The 14,112-nt window shown below is 37.6% G+C and overlaps 1 protein-coding gene across 1 annotated transcript; it reads right to left on the bottom strand.

Annotated features, from left to right (window-relative positions):
* Nucleotides 1-660: 660 nt before the first annotated feature.
* On the bottom strand, nucleotides 661-3,611 carry LOC145689620 (uncharacterized). Its single transcript, XM_081763806.1, has 2 exons — nucleotides 3,596-3,611; nucleotides 661-1,097 (listed from the first exon to the last, which is right to left on the bottom strand). Exons 1-2 carry the CDS (start codon nucleotides 3,609-3,611, stop codon nucleotides 661-663), a joined length of 453 nt encoding a protein of 150 aa, XP_081619932.1.
* Between the last annotated feature and the right edge of the window lie 10,501 nt (nucleotides 3,612-14,112).

Below are 14,112 nucleotides of genomic sequence, written 5' to 3'. Positions count from 1 at the left end.
TGTCTCGTTAAAAGTACCTCGAAACTTACTGTCTAAAACATATATATATAAATTGATAAGAGAAAAAAATTAATTTTACACATTGTAAGCAAATTTTAAAACTATTTCATTAAGTATGTTTCTGGACTTCACAAAATGTAAATTTTTCAACTTCGGTATCACCTTTCGGCGATAATTAAACATTTTTGTTATGTTTGTCAATTAATAATTCTAATGAAGAAACGAAACAAGTGATACTATATGGGTAGAAGCTCACAACAAATTGTAATTCCATTTTTATGAAATAAAGCTGTGACATGTACCAAATATCCTATATAATACGTATGGTAAATTTGAGGCCACAACTTCAAATGGATCAGTTAATGGTATTTAATTTGAAATGTTTGCACTCACTTCATTTTTGTGAAACAGAGTTTAGCAACATAAAATATAAATAACACATTAATAAGATCTATGATTTGGCACATCAAAGACTTATAATTAAAAATATGTGGATCCTAATGAAAAAGAAAGGAGGTACCAAATATTTTTCCACAAAAAGTACAGTTTCGTTAGTAAAATAATGAAAAGTTAGTAGAAATATTTCATTTGGCTGTGGTACACTTTCTTGATAACGCATGAAATGACAGGGATTGCCAATTAGGATTTACGGGAAGAACTTTACTTCTTTTTCCCTTCCTTCACTCCTGTTACCTCCTTCGTTTCGATGAAGCTGTAGAGGATGGCGGTCTCAGGTTTGGCCCGATTCAATGGACAATCATCTATGGTATGGGCGTTATCCTCAGTTTCGCCACAAAGCTTGCAAACATATCTGCGTCTCCTGGGACAGGTGGTTTGACCAAGTTCATTCTTCAGCGTGTGACTCTTATAGATGATGGGTGGTTGACTTTTCTCCCGACAGAAACTACATTCTTCGGACACTTCTTCCCGCTTCTCCTCCTTGAGGACGCTTGGAGGATTAGGAGTTGCTGGTGGTGTTTGTGGATGTGGATTCAGAACGCGAATGTCCGCATCCCACGGAATTCTAGGTTCGTCCTCGTCCTCAGGAGTGTATGGCACTTCTACGCCATTCCTGTTGAAATCCTCCCAAATTAAATCTAAAGAAGACAAAACAAAATACAAATGTAATATCTTTAATGAATCAAAATAAAATATTAATGTAATCGAAATACTTGGTATATTTAATGAAAATGTATGAGTCTGAATTCAACACTTTTCATATTAATGAAAACGAATCAAACCTCTGGCTATGTATATATATGTGTTACACCATTCGGCTTCTAGAAATCCGCACATTTTATTTATATTGTCACGTTATATAATTATACTAGTAGAAGTGTCTGTTTCGCGCAAGGAAAAGGTCAGTTTTAATGAATGTGAAATTTGATGTACTTGTTTTCATATAATTAGTAAGCACTTTATGATGCGCAAGACTGGGTACGATTCCCGGTGGAAGCTCATGTGGTCCGAATTCCACATCAAGTTATATATTGATGTCTTTTGTAGCCTTGATGCTAATACTGTAAAAGTTGCTTTCTTTTCCCTTTCTAAAGGAGAACTTTATAGAGCTCTCAAATAGACGTACCTCTGTTCCTAATTTACAATGCTCAGGGTCTCAAACCAGGAGATAACGAAGCTTAAGCTTAAAAATCAACACGGAGACGACCAAAATCATGATTATAGATAACAAAAGAGGTGAAGGAAGACCTGCAATTAAAATAGGAGAAAACAGATCTCAGAAAGTGGCCAAGTTTTCGGTAGCAATATAGAAGAAATCAACACATGACTTAGTAAAATAAAGGGAAGAATAGTACTGGCCAAGAACGCCTTTCAGAACAGCAAGAACCTTCTCCTGAAGAAGCACATTGCCATCCACGCTAAGAAGAAATTTATGAAAACATTTGTGTGCAGTGTATGGATGCGAAATCTGGACGTTAACAAAACAGGAAAAAGCCCGTCTTCAGGCAGCGGAAATGTGGTTTTGAAGAAGTATTAAAACAAGCTGGGCTGAAAAGAAAAACAATAAGATGGTACTGCAAGAAGTGAATGAGAAAAGACAACTAATCAAAGTAATAGAAGTAGAAAAGCAAAATTCATTGGTCAACTACTTGGACATGATGTTTTTTTTTTTTATATAACTAAATTATATACAACATGTAGTTCTGATTATAATTAATAAGCCAATGTTTATGTTGCACGGACTGTGATTAGTCACAACTAACATTTTAGTAAAATGGGAATCAGTAATAATAGAAATCTTGGATTTTTAGCCTGCTCTGATGACTACATGCACTTGCATGTATTTCAGCAAAGACAAAGTCACCGTTTGTCTTCTACGTCATGTGATTGATCAGTGAAAATCTGATATAATTTAACGTATCAGTGATCCCGAAGTTTCTAAATGACAATGTAATATTGTTATTATAATTAATACATTTTTCTCGCGCCTTTCAACAATGGTCACAAGTCAGATTACACATGTTCCATTTTTGTGCATTTTCTTCTCATCTTTGAATTTTTGCAACGAAGGAATGGGAACTCGGTCTCATTAGATATTTGCGTATGCGCCGCACAATAACCCTACAGCATTAACAGACAATACAGATCGGGCTCTGTAGTGTTGCGAGTGACTTAACGTGGTAAACATAATACTCTTCGGAATGTGGAGTCGTATTGTTAAGGAAGAAAAACAAATACACTAGCCTGTCGAGTCGAGTCGATATTCGAGAAAGGTTGATCAGTTGAGTTCAGTCTCTGCAGCGTGAAGATGGGAAAGCACAGATCAGTGTACAAACACTTTAGTATACTCAGCAATGAAGCATAGTGTACACTCATGTCCAAAATGATTGTCCCATATCTATAACTGTCTTCTTGAAAGAATATAATTTGATGATGATTTTGGAGGGTACTTTTAATACTGATACTATGTGTATAATCGAGAAATGTATATTTGTGGTAAATTTCATAGGAAAAAGAATTAGAAATACGAAAATTAAAATAAGTAAAGCAAAATGATGCTAAATGGACACAAAAGATTTATTTTCGTTTTATTGTTCTTATTTACTGCTCTTTTGACATGAAATTTGACATATACATAACTTTCCCGATTGTACACATACTAACATTATAAGAAGTACCGGGCGAATTCGTCATCAAATTATATACCTACAACAACATATTTATAGACATGCGACAATAATTTTGGACGTGAGTGTACATACTTTTGGGAAAAATTCACTGTGAAAGCAGCACCGGGACGTTGTGGAAACATTTGCGAACACAACATTTGCGGACGATGTTAAAGATATTGAGGAAGAAGTACAAGATTTAACCAGATTCAGAAGTAGCAGTAGGAGTATCGCCAGGTAAATTGGCCCCTTGGTAAAAATGTAGATGTTATACCAGCAGCGGCGTACATAAGATGTAGGTTAAGGTTGGTGAACTTTGACAAGGAAATACTCAACATGATAGCCGAAGACTTGTTCCCACGTCTGCAGTAGAGGGCTCCAGTTTGAGGAAACTAATGAAAGCCATGGAATCAAAAACGCCGTTTGTACGTCTGAAATAAACAAAATATGAAAGACATTGGGCTTACCCGGACACAAGCTCATACAGCACACCAAAATGCGGTGGAACAGAGCGTTCGAAATAAGTCGTCTTCTTGAGCAGCGGTAAGTTGTGGTGGACATCCTCACACACAAATCCGTAACTCTCACCAAGCAATGGAGGAAACTACAAGTGACGGACGATAACTGGGAGTTTCTGGAGCAACTAGAAGTGTCCTTTCAATCCCCAAAACCAGCAACTACTGTTCTTTTCAGTAAACGACACAAGTCCGTTTCTTCATACTCCCCATTCTCAAAGCATTGTATCCAGCACTTGGTATGCAAAAAAATCAGACTTGCTACCATGAAAGAAACAATAGCACAGGACCTCAGTGAGAGGCTACATCTTGATGATAAATAGCGGTCAGTGATTCCATCTCTAGTCTTTGTTCTTTGCTGGACCTTGGGTACAAGGGTTTATACTTTCTTCCTGAAGTAAAGCGCAGATAACAATGGAGAAACTTCAGGGACACATGGCAGACAGCAGACCGTGGTTACGTCTAAAATGCAGTAGATTCAGACGTTACATTTGCAATTGACTTTCTCCTTGGGCTAGAGTACTCCACGACCACGACCCAGGTGATGACCAATGAAGCACAGATGTATTTGTCGGACCCTAACATTCGTCCCTCCGATGATCCTCTTGAGTGGTGGCAGTTGACCGAACATCGTTTCCCAAAACTCATCAATCTCGCATTGAAATATCTGATTATACCCGCCATACCAGTACCAGTTGAAAGGGAATTTTCTACGCAGGTATGATCATCAGCAAAAGAAGAAATCGGTTGACTTGAAAGCATGCCAATAAGTTGATATTTTTGAACAAGAATTCACTCAGGCCTTAAATTTTGCTTTTGTGATCATTACTTGAAATGAATCATTTTATAATGATGGTTACACTATGGCTATTCAGTAGTGTCACAATATTTTGTCAATTAGGTTCATTACAAACAAACAACAATTTTTGTGTGCACATACCATTTTTTCACATCCAATATGACCTCATTCTTATTAATTACTAATATTTGAAGTACTATTGCAATGCAAAATCACGTATTATTCTTCACCAGTGACATTACACCAATGTATTGTATTTTGTTTCAGAATTGTACGTATTAGACTAATGACATTTTTAAATTTCTTCTGAATAATGTCACTCGTATGTGTGTTAGAGATGACAAAATGTAGCAAAGCAATCAGCAGAAGGTGAATATTTTTGTCAAAGATTTTGTATTTTTTAGATATACATGTTTGTGAATAGGTACATGTTAGTGTACAAAAATATTTGTTAGATGCACAAATACTGAAGTTTAGTGCAGTGTGGAAACGAAGAATGGCTAGGTTTTTGTAGCTGTAATTTTGCCTTTTCATTGCAATGTATTTAGAATTTGCAAGGAATTGAATTTGTCTATAGATATATTATTGTGGTAATTTTTCATCGGGAATACTTAAATATACACAGGAAAAGTAAACGTTACTTCAGTAGTGAAAGCTGGAATAAGTCGAAGTTATTTATGCTCAGCAGTATAGAAAAACAATAAAAGGTGACAGAAATAAAAATAGCAACAATAATATTGTAATAACAGACTAAAAGAGCTCAGAGAACGTGAGCAACCTCAGAAGCACGAATGAACTCAAGTACTGCTAAGTATATCAGTGGCATCCCCCCAAGGCATGGGTAAGAAGAGAAGTCAGTCCATAACGTTCTTTCAGATCTGAGTATTCAGAACATTCAACAAGAATGTGCTGAATACTGAGAGGGACAATACGCTCTTCACAATCCGAACGGTCTGTACCAGGCAGCAGATAACTATCCGTTACATGAGAGTGTCCAATACGTAAACGCACCAGGAGCAGTTTATCACTACGATTGAGGCGTGAAGACGTTCGCCAATCCCCTAGAATTGGCTTAACTGCGTGAAGTTTATTGTAATTTGCCTGGTTCCAAACTACTTGCCAGTGAGTGCGCATCAAGCTGGAAAATGGTGGCAAAAATCGGAGCAAGGAAGGCTATGCTCCAGTGCAACTGCGGACAAGGTGGTGTTCTTGACAGCTGTGTCAGCACGTTCGTTTCTCCCGATGTCAACATCACCCAGCAGACAACGACGACACAACCCTGTTGCTGTAGTTGATGGCATCTCACGAGAATGTCTTGAACGAGGGAGTGCGTAGTGAAGACATTCCATAAGCTCATAACGACGCAATGTGAGTCAGTGCAGATCAGCACACGACGCGACGTAACGAAAGCGTAAGAGCATCGTCTAAGGCAAGTTTAATAGCAGTTAATTCAGCAGTGACGACGGAACACAGGCGATGCAGTTGGAAGTCTGAGCTACCCTCGTCGGTGGCAAAGACACACCCAACAATCCCCATCCTTAAAACCGTCCGTAAAGAACACATTAAAATCGGAGTACTGATCTAACAGTTCGAGAAACTTCTATTGGTACACCTGGGAACTAGTGTGCTGTTTAGAATGTATAGACAATCTTAAATCACGGCGCGGTAGACAAAGCAGCTATGGTGGTATAGCACAGAAGTGAACCAAAAAAAGAGGGGGCACACGAAATCGTCGGCAAGAAAACTCTCATTCGCACAGATGTACCATGGACATGTTGACCGAAGACGTCCAGCATAATGCTCGTAAATCCCAGCACCACGGAAACAAGGTCTATAAGGGTGGTTAGGAATACAGCGCACATGCGCAGAATAATTAAGGGAATAATGATTTCAAAAAACATTTTAAATCTTTTCTTGTAAATAATTCTATTTATAATATCGGCGAATTTAAAAAAGTGTAAATTGTAACTGTTTTTCTTTCTTTGTACATACTTGTTTATATGTTGACGCTGTCTTTTGTAACAAATGTTGTTTAATGACAATAAATATTCTATTCTATTCTATTCATGCTGACTGGCATTCCCCGCAGGGTACCAGGATTTCCCACAAAAATATTGTCTGTTAATTATCATGTGTACGTGTATGAGAGTGCACATGTAAAAATACGAACATGTGTGCCATTTACCAGAGACTGAGTGTGAGTATGAAGTTTTGTTGTATGCTTAAGAGTGAAATGGACCATTGGACCAAGAAAAATGTACAATCTAATCTTTTGCCAGTTTCTTATAACGAAAGCAAATAATGAAATGCAACTTAACATGATCAAAAGCAATACTGTTCTACATAACCCGCAACTGGTTTGAAACATCTTAAGTGTGCCATCTTTAGAAATTCAAATGTAGCCAGAATATTAAAACCGAAAAAATCTCGGTGAAGATAGGAGCTAGAACAGTGAACTCAAGAGTATTTATTTGCAAATTATATTTACTTCCAACGCTGTAAACTACTTTTTAAATAACACTTTTATTTCTTTTTTTATTAAAAAACTGTTACAATGAAAATTTAAAATGAAACAGTAAATATCTATTCTTCGGTACGGTAAATATTTATTGTAATAAACATAATAAAACAAAAAAGCACACAAAAACACAAGTTTGCTTATTGGTTGGGCCTACTGGTAACTGGAAAAGGATCAAATTGTGCATATTTACTGGACACAAGGTCCAGTCTACCCCTATAGGCCTAAAACAAAATTCAATTCCTCATACACGCTGTTGCAAAAGGAAATGTCATAAATTTAATGGTGAATTTCTTCAATCAAAACTAAAGGAAAAAGCATTTTAGCAAGTTTCCAAACATGCCTACTTTCGGAGCTAGAAATGTTCAAATTTTGGATGTCATCTCGGCAAATACTGTTAATAGTTCATCTTAAATTTAAAAAAAGTTTTACAACCCGTTGTTTCCTGATTCAGGAAACATCATCCTTAGGTACGTCAATAATTTAAACTTTACAGTTTTTGCATGGCCTTTTCTGCATTTGCGTTTTTATGTTTATTTCTTTGAGATGGCGAGGAACTACAAACGAGCTATAAATATGGGTTCACGGACTGAAGCTTCTCTGCATTCTACGATGACATACTGAAGAAGGAAACTCGATACCATCTGTGTCAAGGGCAAGCGGTATTCCGTTTAGTACGCTACAAGAAAGATGGGGACATATAGTCTTGCTGCTATATGGTAATTTCCCTTTACTTATTTTCATTCATTCATTCTACAAGAAAGGTTGGCAAAACGTAAGTGCAGTGTTTACCGATTACAAAGAACTTGTTTTCTGCAGAGAGCGGGAATAGTTTATTGCTGATTACATGAAATTTTTGGCCAACGTATTCTATGGGGTGACTTCAACCGCCTGCTGCATTTAAATTTGCAGAGAAAAACATCAAACATTCTTTCAATAAAGAATCTTGTATGACTGGTAGCGATTGGCTGAAAGGATTTCTAAAGTGAAATGATGGCATTTCAATCAGGAAACCAGAAGGCACTAGTGCTAGCAGAATAAAATGTTTCAAGAAAAGTAAGGTATCAAGATTTTTTTTTACCAATCTGCAATGAGTTATGGCAAAGTACAATTTCGCACCCACTGAAATATACAATATGGATGAAACTGGGATGGGGACAGTGCAAAAGCATACTCTCATGTAGCTACTGTTGCGAAAACCGTATCAGCTTTTAAAGCCACTGGTATTTATCCTCTGGATCCGAACGTCTTTTGTGAAGAGGAGTTTGTGGAAGATGTACTTGCAGGTAAGCCTAATGACCATGTACCTAGAGCTGTATACAGTTGCCTATCTTCAAATGTTCCTGCAGATATTTACCACTTGACAGCTCCGTCTGCAGCTCCAAATTCTCTGGAAATTCAACCTGAAACTTCTACATCTGGATCAACGACACCTTTTCGTGAAATATTACCGTTACCTGCACTTATTATTTTTTATTGCCTAATACAGTGGAAAAATCAACTGGAGCATTTTCATTTGCGTTGTGAATGGAAAATATATTAATTGAAGATCGCAGGTATTACGATGATTATTGTTTTTGTTCTCTCGGTTTATTTTTTATTGTCCAATAAGGCGGAGAAGTCAAGGGGGAGTTGTATTCGCGTTATGAATCGAAAAAGAAGATATAAGGAATCAAAATGGACCGAAAATTCTGCTTAGGATTATTTTATGGGTTTTTAATTTTTTAGTAAGTTCGTTAGCTAAGTTAGGTTAGGTTTACTTCGTTTAGTAGGTCTTTTTAATTTGCTTTGGAGTGTTAAGTGTTTGCTTTGGAACTTGTGGCATACTTTGTTCTTCTTTTTTGTTTGTTTATGTAGTCCAAGTCAGTGTTCGTTACAAAGTAAAATCTTGCAAAGTCTAAATTATATATATATATCGGCATCCTCCACTCACATTGACCGAACAGACTTTTATTCCGCAGATGTGAGCGAGCAAAAAATAGTGGTAGATAGATTTTGAAACCATTAGAGCAGTCAAACATACACCCTTTGTTTTCATTTCATATGTCTACAGAAAGTGCGCCATCGCCCATCCTGTTAATCTTACGCCATCCCTGATTTTTGAATGTTTTACTAGGTAATCAGTATAACATTTAAAACACATTTCTGCCCAGAACAAAATGAATTAAATTAATAACTATATGTTTTTGTTACAGTTTCGAGGACCTAACGTCCTCTTCATCAGACATTTAGAAAAGACAGATGACAGCAAATCTTACATCTTCCTTAGCCGTTAGTTAGCATATTCATTTATATCATAGATTTATATCATAGCAAATGAGTATGTTAACTAACGGCCGAGAAAGATATAAGATTTGCTGTGATCTGTCTTTTCTAAATGTCTGATGAAGAGGACGTTAGGTCCTTGAAACTGTAACAAAAAACATATAGTTATTAATATAATTCATATTGCTCTGGTCAGAACTGTGTTTTAAATGTTATTGTGATTATTAAGAACCATGGAGTTTGTTTATTAGGTAATCGTTCTAATTATGTTTCTCATCGTTTACTTTTAGGCGGAAGTATGTCGTATTGTAAGCCCAGCACCACTATCTATCACTAGTCCTATGCTTTAGAATTTCCGTGGGTTAAGGAAGATCCAATATCGAAAACGTCTGCGTTTTGTGTGTTGTGTAAGACTTCCATAAACATTACTAGTGTGGGAAAAGCTGCCCTTAAAAGTCATGCAAAATCAATGTAACACACTGCTAATGGTAAAAGATCAGAAAAGTGCTTGGGTATCGGATCGTTTATTAAGAAGTCCAAAACTAAAAGTGAACAAAGTTCATCCACCGATCATTGTCAAGCGTCGAACTTCTGCATCTTCGACTGAGAATGATACATCTTTTTCTTGTCAGTCAGGCAGTATTCATTCTACTTCTAAACCGACTATTTAACGTCACCTATTAGCAGATTCAGTTACTAAAGCTGAGGTGCATTGGTGTTTACAAATTGTAATGAACGATATGTCCTGCCGAGAAGCTGAGGGTTGTGCATCAACATTTATCATTTTAAATTGATGTTTTCTGACAGTGATATTGCAGAAAAAATGTAATTGCATCGAACTAAAGTGGGGTACACAGAGCAGGACAAAAAAAAAAGAAGCTGCTCTTCTGGAAGAAAAATCAATGCACTTATCGGGAAGTAATGAAAACAGATAAGAAAATATAATTTCTTTCGATAGCGTAATTTTATATTGTTCAGGTGGGAACTAAATAAATAACTCTTCCGGCTCTTTCGCAAAATATTCGTCTTTTAGTGCCCATTACAACTGGGAATTTGTCGAGCAGAGCCAGAAAAACGGGGAATTTCAAAACGCTTTGAGAGTGGTCACACTGCCTTTAATGTAGGACAAATTTTAATTATTGCTTTTAGGCATTCCTGCCTCAGTTAAGAATAGAGTAGCGACCAAGGCTTCAGTTAAGAGACCATCCTGGTATTTGCTTGAAATCAAATACTGGTAAGCCTCAGATGATCAATCTCGCGGTTCGAACCCCTGTGTTTACTCGTTGCTGAGACGAAGTTCGTAATGTTACCACCTTTTCCACGAGAACCTCGTAAAAAGAGGTTGGCTTACCAGTTTATGGATCTATTTATTGACTTACATAACTATAAAAATGTGTAACATTAAAACTTAATTTAACTGTCTTTCTGTTTAATTTCAGAATGTCCTGCAATTCCATCAGGAAGTCTACAAGAGGACAGAGACACCCCCTGACGTTATGCTGAAAGCTGCCAAGCTGCCAAGGATAACATCAGCATCCGTTCCGTAGCAGAAAGGTATGATATTTGCCACGTTACTCTTTTTAGGTATGTGAAAATACAAAAACCAACAAAGTGAAGAGAAACAAGAAACAGTTAAGTCTGTTGTAGTAAGTTACATCAGAAGCCAACAACTGTTCAGTGATAATCAGGAGAGTGAAATAAAGAAATACACTAAAACTACAGCTAGAATTTATTCCGGACACTAAAGAATGTGACAAAGTTAGCTTATCAATGTGCAAGCGAATTTAATGTAGATATGCCAGCTACCTGGGAAACAAACGAATGCGCTGGTGTCGAGTGGTTCACTAAGTTTCTCCAGCGGCATTCTATACTATCCACCCGTGTTCCCGAAGAAACAAGTCTAGCTACAGCCTCAGCTATTAATGAAGTTAACGTAAAAATGTTCTTTAATAAACTGTCCCAAGTATCGACCGGTACCATCTTTAATGCAGATGAAATAGGAATTACAACTTTCCAAAAGCCTAAGAACATTGTTGCCCCAAAAGGAATAAAGCATATAGGTTCAATTACGTCTGCAGACAGAGGACAACTTCTTACAATGTGCGTAGCGGTCTCCGCAACAGGCAATGTAATTCCACCTATATTTGTGTTTCCACAGATATCTTTCAAAGATTGTTTTGTGAAAGACAGGCCTTCTCGATGCTTTGGCACAGCGAATCATAGTGGTTGGATGCAAGGTGAAAGTTTCAACAATTTCATGACTCATTTTCTTGATAATGTGAGACCAGCATTGATGTAATAGCAAAATCCGGAGCTTTTGTATTCCGCAGATGTTCCACTGTTCAAATTAAAGAACCCTGAATTACGAAAGTTTCTCTTGAAATATACGAACTTCGAACCGCCTGAAGAAGCAACAAAACTTACCTGCGTAGGTGTTACGAGCAAACTGTGAAACATATTCGCTTGGAATATGCGCATCAAAATATTTCCGTATGAATGGACGAAACTACAGACTCCAGTGGTAGAGAAGTGAGAAACGTGATTGTAAAAGTGCGACGTGATGACGACATTGTGTTGACGAAAAATTATTTGCTAGTGTGAAAAGAACTATCTGCTGCTACACATGTAAAAATAGCAAGGCTTTTCAACGAAGCAATGCAGCTATTGTGACCAGAAGGCACAAAATTTGACAATGTTCTTCTTGTTACAGATGCTGCAGCTTACATAAAAGAGCTACTACTTGCCGTTAGATACCCCAAAATTGTGCATGTTACCTGTGTGGCTAATGCGTTGCATAGAATATGTAAAAAGACTGTAAAAGTATGGAGTTCCTTATCCCACGGACGATAAACTAGTTTCAAATGAAAAGAAAGTTTTTTATCAAGGCAAGTGAAAGAATAGACATTTTTTTTATCAAAACTGCCCTGGGATTCCTCTTCCAATCGCTCCTGTAGTTACGCTATGAGATACTTGGTTGGATGCCGTTGAGTATTAGGACCACAACTTTGAACAATTCATATCTGTCGTAAATGATCTCAGTAAGACGAAGCATCTTCTATAGAAATTCTCCATCCGTTAAAAGATCGCTGCAGAACTGTTAAAAGATCGCTCCGTAAAACTCGAGTTAGCATTCATTTCAACAAACCTGTCCTTTCTTTTTCATTGTATAGAAAAGCTTGAATCGTCATCGAATACACTGCCACCTTCAGTGCGTAAATCCGCATAGCAGAAACGAAACTGAAAGAACTTACTGTCTCACAAATGCCAATTGGTAACACTTTCAATAATTTTATTTTCAGTTTGTTCAAGTTAATTCGTGTCTGTTATGTAACTTTGTTTCGGATATGTGTATTTAAATATGAACATTCTTTATATAAAAAGTTATTGGAAAATACGAGACTGCGACCCAGTGTTAAATGTTACTTCTTTTCTAACAATATAGTTGCAAAATAACAGCACTACTGGAATACAAGCGTTGCTCGAATTTCACCACACACAATCTGATGCGCGCCGCAAGCCTTCCGTTGCTAGGCAACGACAAAAGGTATCTATCACCGACCTATGGGGGACAGTTTTTCATTTGTATAGTGAAAGGCTTGCTCCTCAAGGCAACTTCCCTCCTAGATCGGTGGCATATAAATTTGGCTGTGGTTTCGCTAGATAGGTAGCGACAGTGGGAATATCGTTAAAGTATTCATGCGCGTCACTAGTTAAACTTCCAGTAGCCGAGTGCCTTGTCATCTAAGGCCATTCCTTAACAATGAAATACAATAAATGTGAAATTACAATTCCCAGCAACAAAGGTGCTGGTATAAAGCAAATAATAAAATACATAGCAAACAATAAATACAACAAGAAACAAGACAAATATACATGAATCAATTACAAAATGCCTCATCATCTACCTAACTACACAAGCTAACTGAAGCAGCTTTATTACAAATCATGCAGAGGAATAACAAGTAACATGCAAGACACAACAGCTGCCAAGAAACAACAAAACATCATCTAATGAAGCTAGCTAGCTATAGTCCCTTTTAGCCGGCAGACAGACAGCCCCCATTCGTCACAGGAACAGACTTAAAATAGAAAAATCGCTTTCCTTGTGAGCCAGGCGTACTCCAAGTATCGATGACCAACCCCCCTCCCTGTGCTAAGCCTTCTCTGACTTTTCAAGTGAAATCAAACCCTGAATACTCTTAGAACGTCCGAATTCCTTTACCTTGACTTGCAGACCAATCTCCTCTGCAAGATATCTCAGAATATGATCAGGATTGTATAACAATTCTGGCCAGTTTTTCAACCCCGAAAAACGGACTATTCTCTTCAAAGCTAAGCCTCCGTCCGTGCGCCTGGCATAGAATAAACAATCCGTTAGCGACTCAAGCAAACAATGTTCCTGCCTTCCTGATCAAACGACCTCAGGGCTGTAACACCAACCTCAGCCACCGTCCATTGGTATAGAAATCGCGGTATCAGGTATCTTGACATAAGAATGATCTGCCTAGGCTTCAGACCTAAGTGAGAGAGCCTTCGCTGAAGGCCAAGGTAGTCACTGTTGTAGAGAGTGAAGCGCCCCTTTGTGATGGTGAATATACACCCCAGATAACGAAATGCCTCTTCCACCTCAACTTTCTTCACCTGCTCCTCAAAAATATGTAATCCTGGATCTTGGGAATACCGAGCTCTAGAGGTGGGAACTATCTCTATTGGACGGCACTTCGCGATCGAGAGTTTCATGTCTACCTGTGCCAAATACCCATGAACCACCTTTAGCGCTTTCTGCAGATGTTCGGCAGAATCAACCGCTACAATTAGGTCATCGGCATAAGCCAGAACACCCATCTCAAAATTACCTACACGGAACTCCCCAGAGCAACCATCCAA

The sequence above is a fragment of the Thermobia domestica genome, chromosome 7, assembly GCF_964235325.1.
Source record: "Thermobia domestica chromosome 7, izTheDome1.hap1.1, whole genome shotgun sequence".
NCBI classification, from domain to species: Eukaryota; Metazoa; Arthropoda; class Insecta; order Zygentoma; family Lepismatidae; genus Thermobia; species Thermobia domestica.
The sequence above is the reverse complement of the archived record's forward strand: the minus strand, read 5'-3'. Positions and strand labels throughout refer to the sequence as shown.